Raw genomic sequence first — 20,196 nt, forward strand, 5'->3', positions numbered from 1 at the left:
GTGAGGTACAACTCTAATATTCTGGAACGGGCCCGGGAATGTGCATTTCTAGCACATGTCTAGGCGATGTGGAGGCTGCTGGTCAGGGACCACACTTGAGAGCAACTGACCCAGATTATAAGTTCCATGAGAGCAGAGATCAGGTTGGGCTTGTGCAGCAAAATGAATGGCATATCGTAGGCCAGTGATGACGAACCTCTGACACGCGAACTCATTTTTTTGGTTGATGGCATTTAAATATATAAAATAAATATCAAAAATATAAGTCTTTGTTTTACTATGGTTGCAAATACCAAAAAATTTCTATATGTGACACGGCACCAGAGTTAAGTTAGGGTTTTTCAAAATGCTGACACGCCGAGCTCAAAAGGTTCGCCATCACTGTCGTAGGTGTTAGATCAATACTTGTAGATTGAATGAATGAATTTTGATGGAGTGGAGATGGGGAGTAGGGTACAGATTGGTGCATGATAATTGGTTGATTTTTCTTTGTTAAATGGCATTTAAATATATAAAATAAATATCAAAAATATAAGTCTTTACGAGCAAGCAGAGAAGAGCTTGTGAAGGTAGCAACTAGCCACATGCCCATGAAAATTGTCTCCTGTGCCACAGCTGGCCGGCACCTGATCTAGCACAAGTTCCTACACAAGTGTACACCCTTATTTAGCAGGAGAGGAAAAGTTAGTGGCTCTACAAGACTCAGGCCTCACCCAGATCTCTATTTACCCACAGAGACTACTCCAATTTAGCCCATGGGTGCCATTTCTGGCAACATCCAAACACCTCAACTCTGTTCAGCCAACCCACATATTTCTCCTGGGTCCAAGGGCTCCATTGACATTAATCACAAGGATCTAACTGAGGAGTGCAGGTCCCCAAATCCTTACCCTGGGGGTCGTGGTGACAATCGTGGTTGGGGGAGGAATGACGCTAATACTCAGTGTCACTGTCCCCGTTTCAACCAGGGCCTCCACTTTCTTCCTGCCAGACAGCAAGTTGTCATCAGTTATATAGACAAGCAGCTTGTAGTCCCAGATCTTGTCAAGCCCACCAGGATAGTCAAAGCGAGTTGCAAGGAGCAGGTGTGTGATGTTGGACCCGGCGTTGGGAGAAAAGGTGAAATGTCTGTTGACATTGCCTAAATGAGACATGAGACAAGGATTTGGGGCAAAGGAAGAAAAGAGAGTGAGAAACAAATGTGTAGAGGAAAACTACATCCAGTCTCTTCCACAAACGTCCATACCTCTGTGTAGGCTACTTCCGATGCACCAGGGTTACAATATCGGCCTTGTCTGTTCCAGAAAGTTCATTAGTATAAAGAAACTCTCGCACACCACCAGTGTGGCTGCAACGGGGATGAGAGCAGAAAAGGACCACAGCACACCTGTCCCAGGAGAATGGCCGCTATCTTGCGGAGCATCAGGCAGAGATTTCCTAATCCTGGTGCAGCCTCTCTAGCCAGTCCTTATCAGGCGGCATTTATTTGGTAACCATGTGGAACTCGCACTCAGACCAATACGTGGGCACAAGAGCGTAGAGGGGGCCGCATCCCTCGCCATAGGCCAAGTTCACTTCATGCCTTTCGTGGAAGTTGGTGGGCCACACAGAACTGGTGACCTGTGTCCCTGGAGTTCCTCTGAAGGAAGGTGTCTCCTGGCTTTGCAGGGATTGCAGTCCCAGGCGCTCCAGAATCTACCCCATCCCCACCTCCCCCCTGCAGTCTGTTAGGGCTCAGGGCTCACAGCTTAGGGAACAGGGCAGGAAGGCTGCCTGCCCAAGCAGCCCTGGCTCATTCCTCCGGTGGCTCCAGACTCATTACCGACTGAAAACCAGTAAATGGAGCAGGAGATGATGCAATTTTTACTCCCTTAGCAGCGAAGTGCTCCATAAAGGCCTGAGGGTTCTCAGTATGTGTTATTTCCATCTTCGGCAACTGCGGTCTCGAGGCTGCCTCTGCCCCTGGGTTTTGTGACACCGCCTGCTCAAGAGGCTCCCTACTGTTCAGAGTTCATGCTCACCAGGGCTCAGCAGGCGGCCAAGATGGGTTTTTAGTCTTTCACTTGGAATTGTTCTGCTTGTTTGGGTTTAAATCTCTGACCCCAGCACTTCATTAGATGAGCTATTTTGGTCTCATTTCCATTGAGGGGTGCTCTTCCCCCCCCTCGTCACCCTCCCCCATGGTATATTTTTAAAGAGAGCAAATGAATGGAGCAGAAGAGAATTCCTAAGGATACATTTAAAATGCATATAATCTATTATTATCCAGAGAGAGGACTGGGATTCCCTGCCCCCACTATAAGCTTGCAGGTTGAGCAGTTGGACTAAAAAATATTTTAAACTACACTAATAATATTCACGAATCATATGATAGTCTGGGAATTTGGGGGTCACCGTCAGTTGCATACACCCTCCATTGGGCCTCTGGGCAGCCTTGTGTGGGAATCTGGGAGGAGTTAGGTGAAGAGAAGGGGAAGGCAAGATGAGGACTGGGAGGCAGTGGGACCAGTACGGCTCCTATCCTCGCTTTCCTCATTTACCACCCCACACCCATGCACACTGTGCCCAGATCAGCGTGAGAGCACAGGCCCCCCACCCATTCTCCATGACCAGCAGCTAAGGCCTCCAACCCCAGGAGCCAGGCCAGGACTGTCGATGTCAGGTACCGTACCTGGGCCAATGGAGTAACGAAAGGACCTGGGGCTGGAATCACGATCAGTACACATCAGCCTGAAATTTTGAATGTTTGTGCCAACTTTCAGATCCACTGGGATGGCCAGGAAATAAGAGTTTGGGATACAAATCGGCTTTTCATCATTTTCTTCCAGGACGTTAACAGTAACCTGGAACAGCAAGAAGGTGGCCATTGTTAGCACCTAAAACTTACTGAGTGCTTCCTGTGTGCCACGCACAGGGCTCTGCGTTTTTTGTGGTCTAGCTCATTTAACCTTCCCGGAGATAGGTGATATGACCATTCCCATTTTACAGATGGTGAAACTGAGGCTTAGAGAGGTTAGGTAATTGACCCAAGGCCATTCAGCTGGGGAGTTCCAGAACTGGGGTTTGAAGGCAGGCCTGTCCTACTCCAAGTCTTACGCTATTAACTTCTATACTCTGGGTGTGTGCACATGTGCATAATATATGTACACATTCATAGAGCCTCACGTAAATGCACCTAGACACGTGGGGCTCATCCCCAGGTATTGCTGGGTTGTTTTTCCAGTAACAAGGGTGGGTTTACGGTGAGCCTCTGTACTTCCTTGCTCACTGCCCTTGTGCATTGGAAGTGGCATCTTTAACTTTGGAATGTTGAGCAATGGTTCTCAATCCTGGCTCTACTTTCTTAGGCCCAGTCCAGACCAAATCAATTGGACTCTCTGCAAGGTAAGGCCTGGGCACCTTTTTATTTTATTATTTTTATTTTTTTTATGTTCCCAGCTGATTCTAATATGCAGCCAGGGTAGAGAACCACTGGGATGAAATGAGAGAACCTGGCTAAGCTGGTGTCTCCTCTGTAACCTGGGCTATTAGGATGCGCTAAGCGGGTGGTGATCACCTGCCACGAGCAGGGCCAGGCCATTCTCTTTCACGACTGTCTTTTATGCCTGGCAGATTGGAATATGGACTGGGACGCCTGCCAGCACGGAATCATAGACTGTCAGCCCCGAAAGGGACTTATGTGATCATCACCCTTTTGAAAAGCTTATGAATTTTGAGTCAAATTTATTCTACCTTTGAAATTTGGGGATTTCAACCATTTCCAAGACCTGGAATAAATTGAAATGTTCACTCCAGTCAGCTCCCAGAGTGGAGTCCATTCATGTTTTTTTCAAAAAGCCGGCCTAACAAACACTACAATTACCTTCAGCTTAGCACGTCTCTCCCCCAGCAGGCAGTGCCGAGCCTCACGCATCATTAAAACCATCGTCCGGTTAATTCAAAGCCAGTCATGAGAGGAGCAAGACTAGTCAGGCTTTCGGTGATCGGGTGACTTTCCATTTAAAAGGTTGAGAAATTGGGACACGAAGATAAGCATGGCTCAGACCCCCTTGGAAAATTGGGATCAAAGTTGAGAAATGAACTCTGTCTCCAGTCATTTTCTCCATCACACAGGGCTGCCTGCCGCGAGCTGAGAGTTCATTTTGCCTCATGCGTTTTCACTGTGCTAATGGGAAAGAGCCGGATGTCCTCGTGGCCATCGTATTATTCGCAGATAATCCTAACCACTGACAGCACAGACCTGTTAAACCTTCTTCCTCCAAACGCGGGCCGGGGCCAGGTGCATCGGCGCCGCTTGGAAGCCTGTTAGGAATGCAGACTCTCAGGCCCTCCCCAGACCGGAGGGCTCAGAATCTGCATTTAACCAGGTTCTCAACATCAACGGTTGAGAAGAAGTGTAGCCCCAGTCAAGCCACATCATTTTAAGATCTACCCCACCTGGTGTGATGGGGGTAGGGTCAGAACACAGCAAAACTACGGGGAGGCGGGGAGGACATGCATAGCTACAAAACCACACCCCACTCCTGGCAGCGTGCATCTCACCGCCAGCCCCCTGTGAAAGCACGGGGGTGTTTAAAGGGCAACAAGAGGACACTTGTCCCACAGAGAGACCATCAATCTCAGCGCGCCTCCCAGTCACCCACACACATGGGCGTCGATCTTTATTTCCCGGACACTGCTCTGTGAGTCCGTTTGTGCTGTCCTGGACACCACTAGTCATTTCCTGTCACATCTGGAGGATGTGCCCCATTAAGATATCGTCACATCTGGAGGGTGCCAGAGACACCCTACGTCAGCCACTCAGGCTGGCGTGAACACACCAAAACAGGCCCACTCACAGTGACGGAGCTTGTGTCCTCGTGGTTGTTGGCCTGGATTATGAGAATGTAGATGGGAGTCGTTTCATAGTCCACTTTAGTCACCAGCTGGAGTTCTCCTGTTTTGGGGTTAATCCAAAATATGTCTGGGTACTGGAGGCTGGCCCCCCCAGTGGAGATGGAGTACACAGTGCTGCTCTGGGGGAAGTCTTTGTCAGCGGCCTGCACCCGTCCAATCCGGGCTCTGGCTGGAAGAACAAAGCACCTGAGATTAGTCCTGCTTTGGGGGTGCAGGGCGGGCCCGGGAGCAGACACTCTCTCTGGTAGGGCAGAAAGGCTTTTGGAGGTCCCTTTACTGTTCAAACTCTGTATGTTTTGTCTTCAGTTCTATTAAATTCAGATTATGCTAATGAACACCCACTAGGTCACTGGTCCTGTGATCCAAGCCATACTGTGAGGCGTAAAAGACAATTCACGCCTTTATGTAGATCCCAACATCGCCAGTCATTATGCCAGCGGTTCTCAACCTGTGGGTCCCGACCCCTTTGGCGGTCGAACTACCCTTTCACAGGGGTCGCCTAAGACCATCCTGCATATCAGATATTTACATTACGATTCATAACAGTAGCAACATTACAGTTATGAAGTAGCAAGTTATGGTTGGTTCACAACATGAGGAACTGTATTTAAAGGGCCAGAAGGTTGAGAACCACTGCATTATGCTATCATACACAACACTGCAAAGAACATTCTAAAAGTCTTGTATTTTTCACATTTTCTGTAATACATAAGATAAAAACTAAACAGTTTTTTGTTTGTTTTGTTTTTTTGTTAATCCTCACCCATAGATATTTTTCCATTGATTTTTTTAGGGAGAGTGGAAGAGAGAGGGAAAGACAGAGAGAAACATCGATGTAAGAGAGGCACATGGATTGGTTGCCTCCTGCACAAGCCCTGACCAGGGCCTGGGCCAGGGAGGAGCCTGCAACCCAGATGTGTATCCTTGACCAGAATCAAACCCGGGACCCTTGGGTCCCCAGGCCCATACTCTATCCACTGAGCCAAACCGACTATGGCAAAAAATAACCAATTTGTAAGAGTTTGGCAATGGAGGATTACAGAATATAGATTTTTAAAAATTTTTTAATTATTTTTTATTTTTCAATTAGTTGACATGCAATATTATATTAGTTTCCGGTGTACACCCCAGTGATTAGATATTATATTACAGGGTATCGATTTTTAAATACTGTTCCATTTTGTTTATCTTACAAACCTTGTTGGTGGGAATGCTGCAGTTCTGGCTTGCTTGTTTTGTGGAAGTTCATTTTCATAAGTTTTACTCTTCAAGGGCAGAAACCTCTCATCCAACAACATAACCCCAGCACCAAGCACTTGACTCAAAGTAGGGGATCAATGACGGAAGGGAGATCTCTGAATTGATAAAGAGCCTATTCCTATTGCACTTGATAGGCACTGGGTAAGGGATAAAGAATTAAAACCATTTCCTTTAGACCAGTGGTTCTCAACCTTCCTAATGCCGCGACCCTTTAATACAGTTCCTCATGTTGTGGTGACCCCCAACCATAAAATTATTTTAGTTGCTACTTCATAACTGTAATTTTGCTACTGTTATGAATCATAATGTAAATATCTGATATGCAGGATGTATTTTCATTGTTACAAATTGAACATAATTAAAGCATAGTGATTAATCACAAAAACAATATGTAATTATATATGTGTTTTCCGATGGTCTTAGGCGACCCCTGTGAAAGGGTCGTTGGACCCCCAAAGGGGTTGCGACCCACAGGTTGAGAACCGCTGCTTTAGACCCTCTTTTTGTGTTTTGTTTAAAACTTAATGTCAGGAAATAGAGACCATCATAAAGAGAGAATAAAACGGAGAGAGGATCATTTTAGGAGTGCTTTGGTTTAGCTTTTTGTTTTAAATATGGAAGTGTCCATGACGAAAGGATCAAAAACTGAATACTGGAGTTAACCGGACCACTTTCAAACTGAGGGGGGAGGGGCGGGGGTGAGTGGGGAGTCTCCCCTTTAAAGGGGAAGAGCCTGCAGAAATCCAGGCATTGTAAAGGGCAAAAAAGAGGCCTCCAGTGAACCCTAATAAGGGAGAGAAGACGTCTTTATTTTGTTTGTAAATGAAGGGATTCTAGAAATGGGAAACCTTTTCTCTATTTTTAAATTTCAATTCTCTGAATGAGCTAGATAAACATCACAGTGGAGACCGAGGGAAAACTTCAGCTACAACAAAGGAGGATTAGGGGAATCAAGCACTCAGGCAAGCAATCAGGGGGTCCAGAGAAATGCAGTTTAATCAACAGTTTTCAAAATCTAGAGTTCACCTGAAGGGCTCCTCAGCAGTGAGGACGATTTAAAAAGAATAAGAGATGCAATAAACTCGATTCAGCTGTGAATCGCTGTGCACAACACCACGCAGGGCCTCTGGAAGGGAGCTTCCCCTCCGCCAGTGTGCATCTGGTTGGAGTCTGTCAAGAGCACTGTGGCCTGTTTCTCGTCTATTACTCACCTGGGCTTATTTCTGACACGTCAAAGACATAGGATGGCTGATCAAAGACAAGAGGAAACTCATTTTCTGGGCTTGTTAGGACATAAATGTAGATGTTATCTAAAAAGAGAAATAGAAAAAATTTAAATCATAATATTCTATTCTCATTGACTTGTTTATTAAACATTAGAGACCCGGTGCACGAAATTCATGCAGTTGGTGGGGGGGGGGGTCAGGTCCCTCAGCCCGGATTGCGAGAGGACGCAGGCCAGGCCAAGGGACCTCACCGGGGCACGATCGGGGCCAGGGAGGGACCCAGGAGGTTGGCCAGCTGGGGAGGGACTGCAGGAGGGCTCCAGGGTGTGTCTGGCCCATCTCGCTCAGTCCCGATTGGCCAGACCCCAGCAGCAAGCTAACCTACCAGTCGGAGAGTCTGCCCCCTGGTAGTCAGTGCACATCACAGTGACTGGTCGACTGTCTGCCCCCTGGTGGTCAGTGCACATCATAGTCTTAGCATATCATTAGTATATTATGCTTTGATTGGTTGAATGGCCGACTGGACGACCAGATACTTAGCATATTAGGCTTTTAAAAGCATTTCCTGTGTAACAGGTGCTGTGCAAAATATTGAGGCTGCAAGGAGAATAAGACGTGGAAGTTCCTGCCTTCGAGATGCTTCAGGCAGTTCCTTCTGATAAACACGTGTACAGGTCACTACGGAAGCCAGAGGAAGTGCAAGCTGAGCTTCACAAAGATCATTAGAGCTAGACAAATGGGGTGAGGGGGGCCATGGGGGTGTGATTCTAGGCATGTGCATGGATATCAAGGCATAAAACTGCATGATTCACTCAGAAAAACGGCAAGCTGTTTGGCCTAGTTAGAAAAAAGGAGGTTTAGAAGCAAGCGGCTGGAGCTGAAGCTAAAGAGTTAGGCAAGGGCCGAATGGTGAAAGTCCTTGTGTGCCAAAGGATTAGAACTTGAACTTGACAGCTATAGTGACACTCAGGGCTTTAAGCAAGAAAGTAATATGATGACGCTCTCGTTTCCTAAATTCACTGTCAGAAATGTGGAGGATGCTTTGGAAAGGGGCAAGGCAAAGTCAGAGAGATCCCTAAAGAGTCTCAAATGTTGTAATTCAGCCAAGAAAGAGGAGGTTCTGCATTAGAGCGGGACTAGTGGGATGGGGCGGGGTGGTGGGTGAGGGGCCGCAGAAGCTTGAGATTTTAGAAGGCGACACAGAAGAAAGGCTTGGAGACCACGTCAGTGTGCTTGGTGACGGACAGGAGGAAGCAGGGCTGATTCCCAAGTGTTTGGGGTTTTTGAAGTCTCCTCTTTAACACAAGTACCTAGCCCAACACTGAGCACTGCCTGGCAGTCCAGTCACTGCTGCTCAAGGAAGATGCTTCAGGAAATAAGTCAAAATGATACTTGCTTTTGTAGTAAGGAGGGGCAACATCCTGCACCTGGGTCGTCACCGTGTATTTATTGCCGGCTGCTAGATTACTTGGATTTTCATAATCTAGATCACCAATCAACTAGATTAAAACAGAGATAGCAGGTTACACAGAAAAGCAATCCTTTTAATTCAACGGATGAAGACATTTTCCTATCTATAAGTAGAAATGCAAATTGAAAAGCCTTTCTGGAAAGCATTTTGCCTACATAAGGAACTTTAAAGCGTTATGCCCATAACTGTCCATTGTGCCCATTCTCTGCTCACTGTTAATGAATTTATTGGAAAGAATCTATGTTTACAGATGTCCATCAAGTACTATTGCCCAACAGGCTCAAGACTGCAGGTTAGTTGAAAAGAAGCACAATATAGAATCCTATATGCAGGAATAATTCCATCATTTAAAATACGTATGCATATATGTATAGAATATACATAAATCTATGGATAGTGAAGAAGAAGGAAATATACCAAAATGCTATTAGTGGTTATCACTGAATGGCAATGCTTTTCTATGTTTCCTACATCCAGCATATATTAATTTCTTCAACAGAAAAAAAATAAAAAATATTTTTTAGCTGACACTATGAATAAAATTGGTAAAGATGTTCTTGGGGAAGAAGAAGGGCTTTGGATGGGAGGTGGAGAAGGGGGTGGGTGAGAGAATGCCTCCTAGTGGGCTGCTTGCTCTCCTCACTGAGGAATTATCTCTGATGCAAAGCCCCCTTCCCCCCACCAGGACCACTGCCCCTCAAGTTCCCCCTACTGCCTCCCTCGGCCCTTCCTTTTCCCTCCAGTGGAAACCCTGTAGGTTAAGGTCTCATACAGCTTTTCTTCTTCTTTTTTTTAAATATATTTTTATTGATTTCAGAGAGGAAAGGAGAGGGAGAGACAAAAACATTGATGATGAGAGAGAATCATTGATTGGCTGCTTTCTGCACGCCCCACATGGGATCGAACTGGCAATCTGGGCATGTGCCCTGACCGGGAATCGAACCGTGACCTCATGGTTCATAGGTCAATGCTCAACCACCGAGCCATGTCAGCCGAGCAAGATCTGCTTTTCATGCCCACCCTGCTTCCAAGTCTGCTTTTGCCCCGTGGGGATGCTGTTGAGTGAGGCTACCTAAACAGCCTGGCTTTCTCATTCCCCTCTGGGTCTGCAGTGGTCGTACAAGGCTGAATTTAGCAGGACACACTCATCAAGGCCCTGGACCTGCTTTCTCTCATCTCACACCTCCACTGTCCAGAAGGAGCACTCAAATATACGAGAGTACTTGAGCCCAGGGGGCATTAACGTGACTATAGAGGCAGCTAAGCAGGCACAGCAAACTGCAGCTATGCAAGAGAGAATCCAGTCTTTAGCACCCCAGGCATAACTATGCATAACAGACGATTCCGGAACTTGGGTAAAATAAAGAGCAAATGGGGAAAACAGAGTCACTCTTATGTGTGTCAGTTACAGCCCTGCAGTGAGGGAGTTACCTTGGAAATTTCTCTCTCAGGGGCAGCAAAAGCACCATGCATGTTAGACCAGCTTCCCCCATGCCCTCTCAACGATGCAATGACCATTAACTGACCACAATTTTCCCAGAGCCAGCTGGATCCTGTAAGAATCTGCGGCGGCTCCCCACTCCAGATGGCTCGGTGAAGTTGAATTGGCTGTTTGGTGCTTCGCTGTCATCATCAAAGCAGACCGTGTTCAGGTCCAGAAGCAACGTCCCCTTGGCGGCTCGTTCAGGCACCATAATGCTGGCGAAGAGACGTGATTCAATAGTTTCCCCAACAAATGGCGACTGAGTGTTCCTTCTGACATAGACCCAAGGCCAGACATCTCCGCTTTAGTTTCAGTTCAAAGCAAGTCCCTGGTAACTGCAGTAACCGCCTAACTAGAGTCCCTGCTCTGCCCTGGCCTCCTTTCCGGCTGTGCTTAACACACCCGCCAGAGGGACCCTGATACATGCTGTCCGGTCGGGTCACTCCTCTGCTCCTAAATCCCACGTGGCTCCTCCTTGCACTCAAAGTCCTCACTTTAACCTGTGCACATCCTCCCCCCCCTCACCCTTACCTGTCTGAACTCATCACTTCCTTGTTCCCTCTATTCCAGCCGGCGGTGCTCCTAGCACACTCCCCAGGCTCTGCCCTCAGGGCCATTCCACCTACTGTGGGATGCCCTTCCCACCAAGGTCCATGTGGCTGCCTTTTCACTTTCTTTAGTCTCTAACCCAATGTTACCTTCTCAGGAGGCTATCCCGGCGATCCTACCTAAACTGCGAATGAGCCCTGCCCATAGCTTCCTCTCCCATTCCCCCTTTTTATTTTTAATTCTTGGCACTTGTTGTTTTCCAATATACTAGATAGCTTACTTATTTATCCGGTTCATCATCGTTTCCCCCACTCGGCTGTAAGCTCTACAAGGGCAGGGATCTTTGTCTGCTTTGTTCTGGGCATGCTCAATAGACATTTGTTGAATGAATGGATGGTAGCTTATGAGACTAGCACAGTAGTAAAGAAGAATATAAAGAAGAATGTAAGAAAAATATAAATTCTTCCACCTCCTGTCAGAGTTTATAATCTGCTTAGGGGAAACCCGGCACCCCTCACCTTCCACGCTTTGAAGGTTGGGAATTCCTCTACTTGTTTCTAATAGCATCAATATCACAGCAGGGTGTCCTAACACCTTAGTATTACTCATTCAATAGAGGTTTATTAAGAGTCAAATTCAGGGCTCCTAATCTCCGATGGTCCCAGGGTCTAAGCAAACAGCACAAGTAAAGCTGCCCCCAACCAAGAGCTATCTGGTTAAGCCCAGCTTGGCATGGGAGACTGAGGAACATGATGAACACTGGCAGGCTTCAGTTCACTGAGGAACTTTATCATGCTTCCAGGTTTTAGTTTTCCCATCTGTAAAATGGACGTAAATGATGCCAGTTAGCTTTTGTTACATAACAAACCAGCCCCAACGTAGTGGCTTAAAGCAACAGGCACATATTATTTCTTTCAATATGAAGGATTAGCCATTCATTCTCTTGGTTCTAGTTCAGCTTGGCTGTGGTCACTGGCAGCTTGGCTGGGGCTAGATATCTAGGATGACCTTGTTCACATGTCTGGTGGTAGGAAGGTGGTGGTTTTATTTCATGGTGTCTCCTATCCTCCAGGAGACTAGTTCGGGCTCTTCACACGAAGATCTCAGGTTTCCAAAAGTAGCAAAAGAGGGCAAGCCCCAGTGCACGTATCCTTCCGGGCCTCTGCTGGGCCACATTTGTGAATGTTCCAACGGCCAAAGCAACTGATGTGGTCAAGGGCAGATTCAAGTAGCAGAAAGAGAAACCCCTATCTTGATGGGAGGAATGGTGAAATCACATTGCACCGGCCCGCAGACAGGCAGGGAGGGATTTGTGGCTGGTGTTTTGGTGTTGGGTTTGTTTGGGTTTTTAGTTTTGTTTGTTTATTTGTTTTCGCTACCTACCTTCAATCATAGTTTGCCTCGGGCAGAATTTCTTACAAAAAGTGTATTTGGCTGCCATGAGAATGTGCTGGAAGACCTTCAATCACAGGAACATAATTGACCCCAGATGCCAGCTGCTGGGCTCTGAAATCCATTGCTATATTTGCAATGAGGCCATGTGCCCATGACCGGGCGTGGCAGAGATGAAGACAGGCTCATTCCTGTGCTAGGACAGCTGACTTTGGCTTCAGGACTCCCCACTGCCCTAGACGAACCTTCCATGGACAGCATGGCCTGCTAGAACATTTCTGCCCTCCTCGCCCCCGCTTTCCTTCATTCAGGTCAGACTTGTGTCGTGGTCTGAGGACTCTCCCAGCCTGCTCATTGTCTTCTGCAGGCATTTCCCCTAACAAACGCCTTTAACACTTACTCCCATCTCCTCAGAGCGCCCAGACTAATGTGTTCAATTCTTTAATCCTCTGAACTATCACCTCTCTACAACCAGATTGTGCTCCCTTCTACTATTAGCAGCTAAAATGGGCTCTGGGCTCAGCAAATGTGGAGCAAATTCTGACAACCAGGATGGTCTTAGGCTGCTGAGGATAACTGGGTTCGCTCCCTGGAAAGCACTTTTTCTGACAGGTGTAACTGAATCTCCATGATGCTTCGTTGGCAAAGATCACCTCCGTGTTTCCGCAGGACTGGAGTCTGAGCATTTCCATTCCTGCCTTGCATACACAGTGTCATGGTTTTTATTCACAAGTACTTGGAATAGATGTCATTTATTGAACACCAACTATATGCTGTATCACTTTTAAAATATCATCTCTAATCCCCTCATTTCCAAAAGGTTTATATTCTTGCCCCCTTTTAGAGGTGAAGAAAGAGTCGTTTGGAGTGGTTTCAAGGCCTGTCCAGGAAAGTTGATGCAGACGGGCACAGTTCCCTATTGTCTGTGTTAGAGTCACAGTAAATACTACTTCAAGTTCCATGATTCAGTGAGTCTCCAGGCCCACAGATGGTTTGGGAATCCGAGCCTTGATTCTAACTCTGCAGAGACCAGGAGGTTGCGTCATGCAAAGAATCCAGGGTCCTGAAGCCAGATGACTCACTATTCACACACTCAGCCCCTCAGGGCTGCCTGGCATGTGCTCTTCATTCATCTCTGACACTTGGTATTTCCCCCCTAAACACTTGACTTGGAAAACCACTCCTCCTCATTCATCAGTCCCTGCCTCAAAAGCAGGCTGCCCCTACTCCCAGCCATCTGACCACGGTCCCCTCCCCAGGCAAAGGTGACTGGCCCAGTGACATTCGAAATCAGCTGACCTTCTCTGGCTCTGGCTCTCAGGAAGCACTTTCAGCCTCATAGTTTACAACCAGAGTGGGGCTGTCACAGGCTTTTGATGCCTCCATCAGGGCCCTGGGCTCATTCATCACCAGCCTGGGAAAAGTAGGGGCCTGGGTCTAAGGGCTATTTCCCTCTTGGCCCAGCCCGAGAGCCTGAGACTCACAAGGCAGCCGGGGGCCAGGCACGCAGCCCTGCCTCCTCCCACCCTCTTCTACCTGCTCTCCCAAACTCCAGTGCAGGGATGGCACCAAGAGCCTTGAGCCCTGAAGGAGTAAATATTCAGGGACAAATGTTGTTAGAGTCAGGTGGCAGCACTAGTTCTGTTGTTTGGTGTGCTTTTGACCTGCCTGTGTGCTTGGACTCTGGCATGGTGGGAAGGGGAAGGAGGTAAGGATGGGGGGTTGGGAGGTGATACAGAGTCAGGGTTCCCAGCCCCTGCAGTACGCAAATGAGGCTTGGTTTTGGAGTGAAGACCTCCAAGGAGCTTTTTGTTGTCCTGCCTCACATCTTGTCTGGAGGGACTTGAGCATTATTTAGAGTTACCTTTAGTAATAAATACAATTAGTTCACTTACTTCTGGCTTTGACTTTCAGGGCTAATTTGGAGAGAAGATTATCAAGAGTAGGATTCTGCGTGGGTTTGCCTGGACAGTCTAGGATATTTAAAATGTGATTTTACCAGCCAATATGGAATGGAATGCTGTCTGCAAATGCCATCCGTGCATCGGGGTTCTCCAGAGTGCAGGAGGCCACAGTGTGCATTTAACAGCACTGCACCAAGGGGAGAAAGCTGACAAGGAAGCGTGGAGAGAGCACAGTCCTCTCCAGTAAGTACTGTACTCAGGCTTCTTACTCCTCAACCCCTTTCCCCACCTTCAGGGCAGGGAACAGAAGAAGAGCAGCAGGGCCTAGAAGGGCAGCATGGGAGGAGAGGAATTCCCCAGGATGCACTGGAGCCACCCAAGAATGCTAGCATAGATTTAGATTTTCAAAGAAAGTAGAGGTGTGACTCTGCATGTCATCTCTACTCCAGCCCCAGGGCCCAGACTTCTGGTAACAGTGGTGGATTCGATTTATAGATGTAATGGGGTAGAAGTCACAATCCTAACTACCCATGGCTCCATCTCCACCCATCAAACAGGCTCTGAGGTTACGGTTGGAATAGGAGCCTATCACATGATCAAGGTTATTATTGACTTGAGGGCCTCAGCAGGAAGCGGATGGCACATTAGGATAACTCCAGAGGAGGTTTAGTAAAGGGACTACCACAAAGGTACACACAGGTATATGGGAATATGGGTGGTGCAATTTCTCTGGCCTGATAAGAGTGGATCTTCCATTTCTAGGTCAGAGGAGCCAGTGCAAGGAGCAGTCCCTGAAACTGGAATCCAGGGATGGACAGTGCCGTGTGCTGAGGGCTGCCTTATAGGAACTAAGACCTGCAGGAGGTGGAGGGACTCATCCAGCTGACCGGGAGGGAGCCAGGGGAATAAATACGCTGATTTCATGCTCCCTCTCCTCCTACTGGCCAACCAGAAGCTGCAGGGCAAGGGAGCCAGTTGATATCTACATAAGCCAGCCTCCTGGGACACACAGCAGGGAGGGAGGCTGGAAGCTGGGTCTGAGGGGGCAATGGAATGTATCTAGAACAGGGTTTAACAGTTTGATATCAGGCTCAAAGCCACACTTAATCTTAGCATTATGCTGGGCATGCCAATTGGGAGAACAGGGAGACATTCACCAACATAATAAAGGAATTCATATTTCTATTGCTTGCCCTAGACCAGTGGTTCTCAACCTTCCTAATGCCTCGACCCTTTAATACAGTTCCTCATGTTGTGGTGACCCCCAACCATAAAATTATTTCCGTTGCTACTTCATAACTGTAATTTTGCTACTGTTATGAATCGTAATGTAAAAATCTGATATGCAGGATGTATTTTCATTGTTACAAATTGAACATAATTAAAGCATAGTGATTAATCACAAAAACAATATGTAATTATATACCTGTTTTCCGATGGTCTTAGGCGACCCCTGTGAAAGGGTTGTTCGACCCCCAAAGGGGTCTCGACCCACAGGTTGAGAACCGCTGCCCTACTAGTAGTCGGCAAACTGCGCTCGCAAGCCACATGCGGCTCTTTGGCCCCTTGAGTGTGGCTCTTCCACAAAATACCGACTTCTGCGCATGGGCCACGAAGTGCACATGGTATTTTGTGGAAGAGCCACACTCAAGGGGCCAGTTTGCCAACCACTGGTCTAGGGTCCTTTGCTCTTTCCACAGCCACACTATGGATTGTGCCTGTGTCCAATGTCCCCCTGGACTTTAAAAAGTCAACTTGCAAAACCAGTCAAAGATGAATGGACAAAAAAAAAAAAAGATGAATGGACAAACTCCCAAAGAGACTCTCCATGTGGACATCTGAATGTGGAACTACTCATCAGCTTGCTCCAGGGGGAGCCACCTTCAGATTCCTAAGAAACTGCAGCTAGCTATTCCAAAAGCACTGCGGAGATGAAGCTAACCCAGGCAGTCGCTAATCTTGTGGCATTTAGACAACCTACTTAGTAGAAAGACAATACTGTTTTCAAAAAGGCATATGAACCCAGAGTCACAAGGGACTTTATTTTAAAATAATGATGAATAGATTGTGAGACAAACAACAGATCAAAACACACAAAATAACTTGCATCCCACTTGTATCTGCATTTCCCCCGTTCTATTGCCAGTTTCTTTACATGCAATTAAGTTGCGTAAAGTGAATTAGACGCTTTGTTTTGTTTTAAGTAAATACTTGGTTTGATTTATTCATATTACTGGCGGTGTGTTTCTCTCTCAACTATATATCATAACCACTAACAGTACCATCTTCCCATGAATGGCAATAAATAAAGGAAAGGCACCGCCCAGGGAGGGTCTAACAAGTCCCCGTAGTACTTTTCACCGATGGAGATGAACAAGTTGTAGAAGAGAGCAAAATAAAAATATTTTTAACCCAGTTAGAAAGTGGAGAAGGGAGACAATGAACGAAGAGGAAAGAAAATGAAATACAGGCAAGAAAAAAGGATGATGGAAGGAAAACCTATCAACTAAATCGGACATTTCAAATCTACTTATTTCATGAACCATGTCTTAGTGTGCATAATTCTTCAGCTTCACCTGAGAATTACCAGAGTGGCCGAATGGCTGAGGACCACTGAGGAGGTGAAATCCTCAGCACGTGTCTGAGGGTGTGAATACCTGAAGGTGAACTTGGTGCAAGTAGCAGGGTTGTCATTAATGTCCTTCACCAGGAAGGTTATCTGCATGCGATTCTCCTGACCCCCGAAGGGTCTGTCCTTCACCAGAACTTCCAGAGAAATGGCGGGATTTTGTCTTAATTCGCCTGCATCTCGGTCTAGCCTGTGGGCCACTTGGATGGTACCAGTCACTAAGAAGGCAAAGATTAGAACATGACTCTTCGGAGAGAAATGAAGAGTAAAGGCATTGTACATTGTAGTACATTGAAAAGAGCATTCTGATATGGGGACAGGCTTACACAGAGACTATCCTCACACAAACTCATTTTTAAAAATTCATGTGTAAGTTTGTGTATTGGACATTGATTGGGGTATCTGGCCTGACCCTTCTAGAATTGTTTACCCCATACTTCAGGGTTGGGCCCATAGATGAATGGACTGGTAGGCAGCTGACTCCAGCCTGACCCTCTGGGTTCCCTTACTGGAGATTTTGTAGCTGAGAGACATAAGGTGGGTAACCATTCAGATTAATAGTAGAGCTACAGGTAAGAGGCCAGAACTCTAGCTGCTGAGGTTACTGGAGCAGTGCTGATTCCCAGCCTTTCTAGGTCCAGACTGCCCCACTCTTACTCATGAGATACCTAGTATCCTACTGATGTGTCCCTATCTTTATTCCCCGCCCCCCTCTTGCTTGGTTTGATTTGCCTTAATTTCTGTTACTTACAACCAAAGAGTCTTAAATATGCTCCCCCTGCAAAACACTTTATTTGTTAAAAGTTCCATTTTGCAATACTAGCATGAACAACATTTTAAATCGTGGTTGTCTATCCCTATACTATCAGCTGAGTGAGGTCCTTGTGACAGAGAATTAGGAAGTTTTTAGAGGTAGAGCACAGTTATGGCCTTTGCCTATCTCTCCTGGGAGCAAGTATCCTTTGCCCTAAAGCCTATGGGGCAAATAACACATTGACTTTCTGGGATTGTTCCATGCTGGCCTCCACAAAACCATTATGTAAAGTGAGGTCTCTTTTGGTGATGCATAGGAACTCTTGAGGTGATACAGTCTAGGAGTGGTGAAGAGGGTAAGATCTGAAGTTGGGCAGCTTCAATTTGTATTTCAGACTCACAACCTACAAGCTGTGAGAGCTTGGACAAGTGGCTTAACCTATCCGAGTCTCTTTCTAAGCCTGTGTCCTCATCTGTCAAATGCAGATTATGATAGTTTGTTGAGTTGCTGTGCTGAGTACTTTATTTTTTAATTATTTTATTGATTTTTTAAAGAGGGGAAGGACGAGAGAGAACCATCGATGTGAGAGAAACAGCGATTGGTTGCCTCCCGTACGCACCCAACCAGGTATAAACCCGCACCTGGGTATGTGCCCTGATGGGGAATCGAACCCACTACCCTTTGGTGTACCATATGCAATGACGCTCCAACCAACTGAGCCACACTGGCCAGGGTGTGCTGAGGAATTGAGATGAAAAGTATGTGGGTCACTCAACAGAGAGCCTGGTCTATATTAAAAGAAACTCCCCTTCCCTGCACTGAGACACCTAGATGGGAAAATAATGCCCAGCAATCCAGCAAATTGATCTAGACCAGTGTGGTCCAGGACAGTAACCACGGCCACATGTGGTGAGCACTCGAAATGTCTAGTCCGAACTGAGATTTGCAGTAAATATGAAATACACAACGAACTTCAAAGCCTTGGTGCAAAAAAATAATATAAAATATCTCATTCATAACCTTTAAATATTAACTACATGTTAAAATATTTTGGATCTGATGGTGTTAGCTAAAATGCCTTATTAAAATTAATTTCACGTGTTTCTTTTTAGTTCTTAAAAATGTGGCTACTAGAAACTTTATAATGGCTTATGTGACTTCTATTTCTATTGGACAACACTGGTCTAGACCCCCTTTTCAGGCCAATGAATTCACCCATCCTTACATAAAGAACCTGCCTCAAGGGTGAAATAGTGGTACATCTGTTGACTGTTTAGTTTCTGCAACCCCCATGCCAGCTGGGTTTTTTGTTTTTGTTTTTATTTTTCTGTTAAACCTCACCAGAGGATATTTTTTCCATTGATTTTTTTTAAGAGATAGCCGAAAGGAGGGAAAGAGAGAGAGAGAAAGAGAAACATTGATTGGTTGCCTCCTGCATGTGCCCAGACCAGGCTAGGGATCCAACCTACCAGCCAGGTAGGCGCCCTTGACTGGAAATCGAACCCACAACCCTCCAGTTTACAGGCCGACACTAACCACTCAGCTACCGGCCAGGTTGATGTCAGCTGTTTTTAAGACGCTTGTTAACTTGACCAAAAGGCATGCCCAGATCAGAAGGCACACAAACTATTTGAAAAACAACCCAAACGGCTGGCTGAATTAAAAGATGCACATAAACGATGTGCGTGTGAGTGACTTACACTGATTTATCATGAAATAGCTGTTAACAGTAGTGATGCTGTAGAGGAGGAAACTGGTCAAACCTTCATTATCAGGGTCCTCAGCTGTGATATTGGCCACGACGGTTCCTGGACCCAGCTCTTCTGGAATCACATACATTCGCGTTGGGCTGGAACAGAAATACAGCAGACACAGCTAATTTTCAGGGACACGGGAGGGTAGAGACTGGAGGTGGGTATTTTGGTTCATGCTAAATATAGCTCTGAGCTGTGGAAGTTGCATCAGCATGCTCAGAGGGAGGACGCAGCAGCTGAAAGGATGGGAGGCTGGCTTTTGTATTTCCAAGGATCACATCCCTGTGGGTGCAATGAAAGCGCCGTGCGGTTATTACAATGGTTTACATGGGCCGTGGTCTCTGACTTCACCCGTACCTGATGCCATTTCAGATCGGCGTTAACGTTGTTTTAAAATAGGCATAGCTGATCTGTCCAGCCATCTTCTCTTTTTCTTCCAATTCTTGTGCAGAAGTTCCCTGAATGATTTTTAAAAGCCATCTGGAAATAACGTCCAGAACGACAGATTTCTGATTCCCATCACATGGCAGCCACCAAAGCCAGACACATTGTAAACATTCTCTATTCTAGTTTTTTTATTTCTTCTCTGCTCAGTTTTTTTTTTATTTCTCCCTTGTCGTTTTTTGTTTCTTTGCTTGAGGAAGCAGAATGTATGCTCAGAACTTGTGTACCTTCCCAAGTAGCATTAATCATGAGGTCAGCTCTCTGAATGGAGAAATGAGCGCACCCCCCAACCCCCCCAACCTCTCCACAGAAGCCAAGGTCAGAACGCTGGCCCTCCCAGGATGACTTCTACAAAACAGCTTCAAATCGCCAATTAGCCATCTTTCTCAAACGTCTGCTGCCTTCAGAAAAAGCTGGTAATAAGACAGGGAGGT

General features: G+C 46.5%; 1 protein-coding gene across 1 annotated transcript in view; it reads right to left on the reverse strand.

Moving 5' to 3' along the window:
• The window catches only part of CDHR3 (cadherin related family member 3), a 53,071-nt gene that overhangs the window by 9,375 nt on the left and 23,500 nt on the right, over positions 1–20,196 (reverse strand). The window contains exons 7-14 of the mRNA XM_023751017.1: positions 19,265–19,413; positions 16,839–17,028; positions 10,380–10,551; positions 8,779–8,881; positions 7,368–7,466; positions 4,839–5,065; positions 2,672–2,843; positions 891–1,141 (exon numbers count right to left, since the gene is read on the reverse strand). Coding sequence (XP_023606785.1) covers positions 891–1,141; positions 2,672–2,843; positions 4,839–5,065; positions 7,368–7,466; positions 8,779–8,881; positions 10,380–10,551; positions 16,839–17,028; positions 19,265–19,413 — 1,363 coding nt within the window. The remainder of the gene's footprint in view (positions 1–890; positions 1,142–2,671; positions 2,844–4,838; positions 5,066–7,367; positions 7,467–8,778; positions 8,882–10,379; positions 10,552–16,838; positions 17,029–19,264; positions 19,414–20,196) is intronic.

Source organism: Myotis lucifugus, unplaced genomic scaffold (genome assembly GCF_000147115.1).
Source record: "Myotis lucifugus unplaced genomic scaffold, Myoluc2.0 scaffold_18, whole genome shotgun sequence".
Classification (NCBI taxonomy): Eukaryota; Metazoa; Chordata; class Mammalia; order Chiroptera; family Vespertilionidae; genus Myotis; species Myotis lucifugus.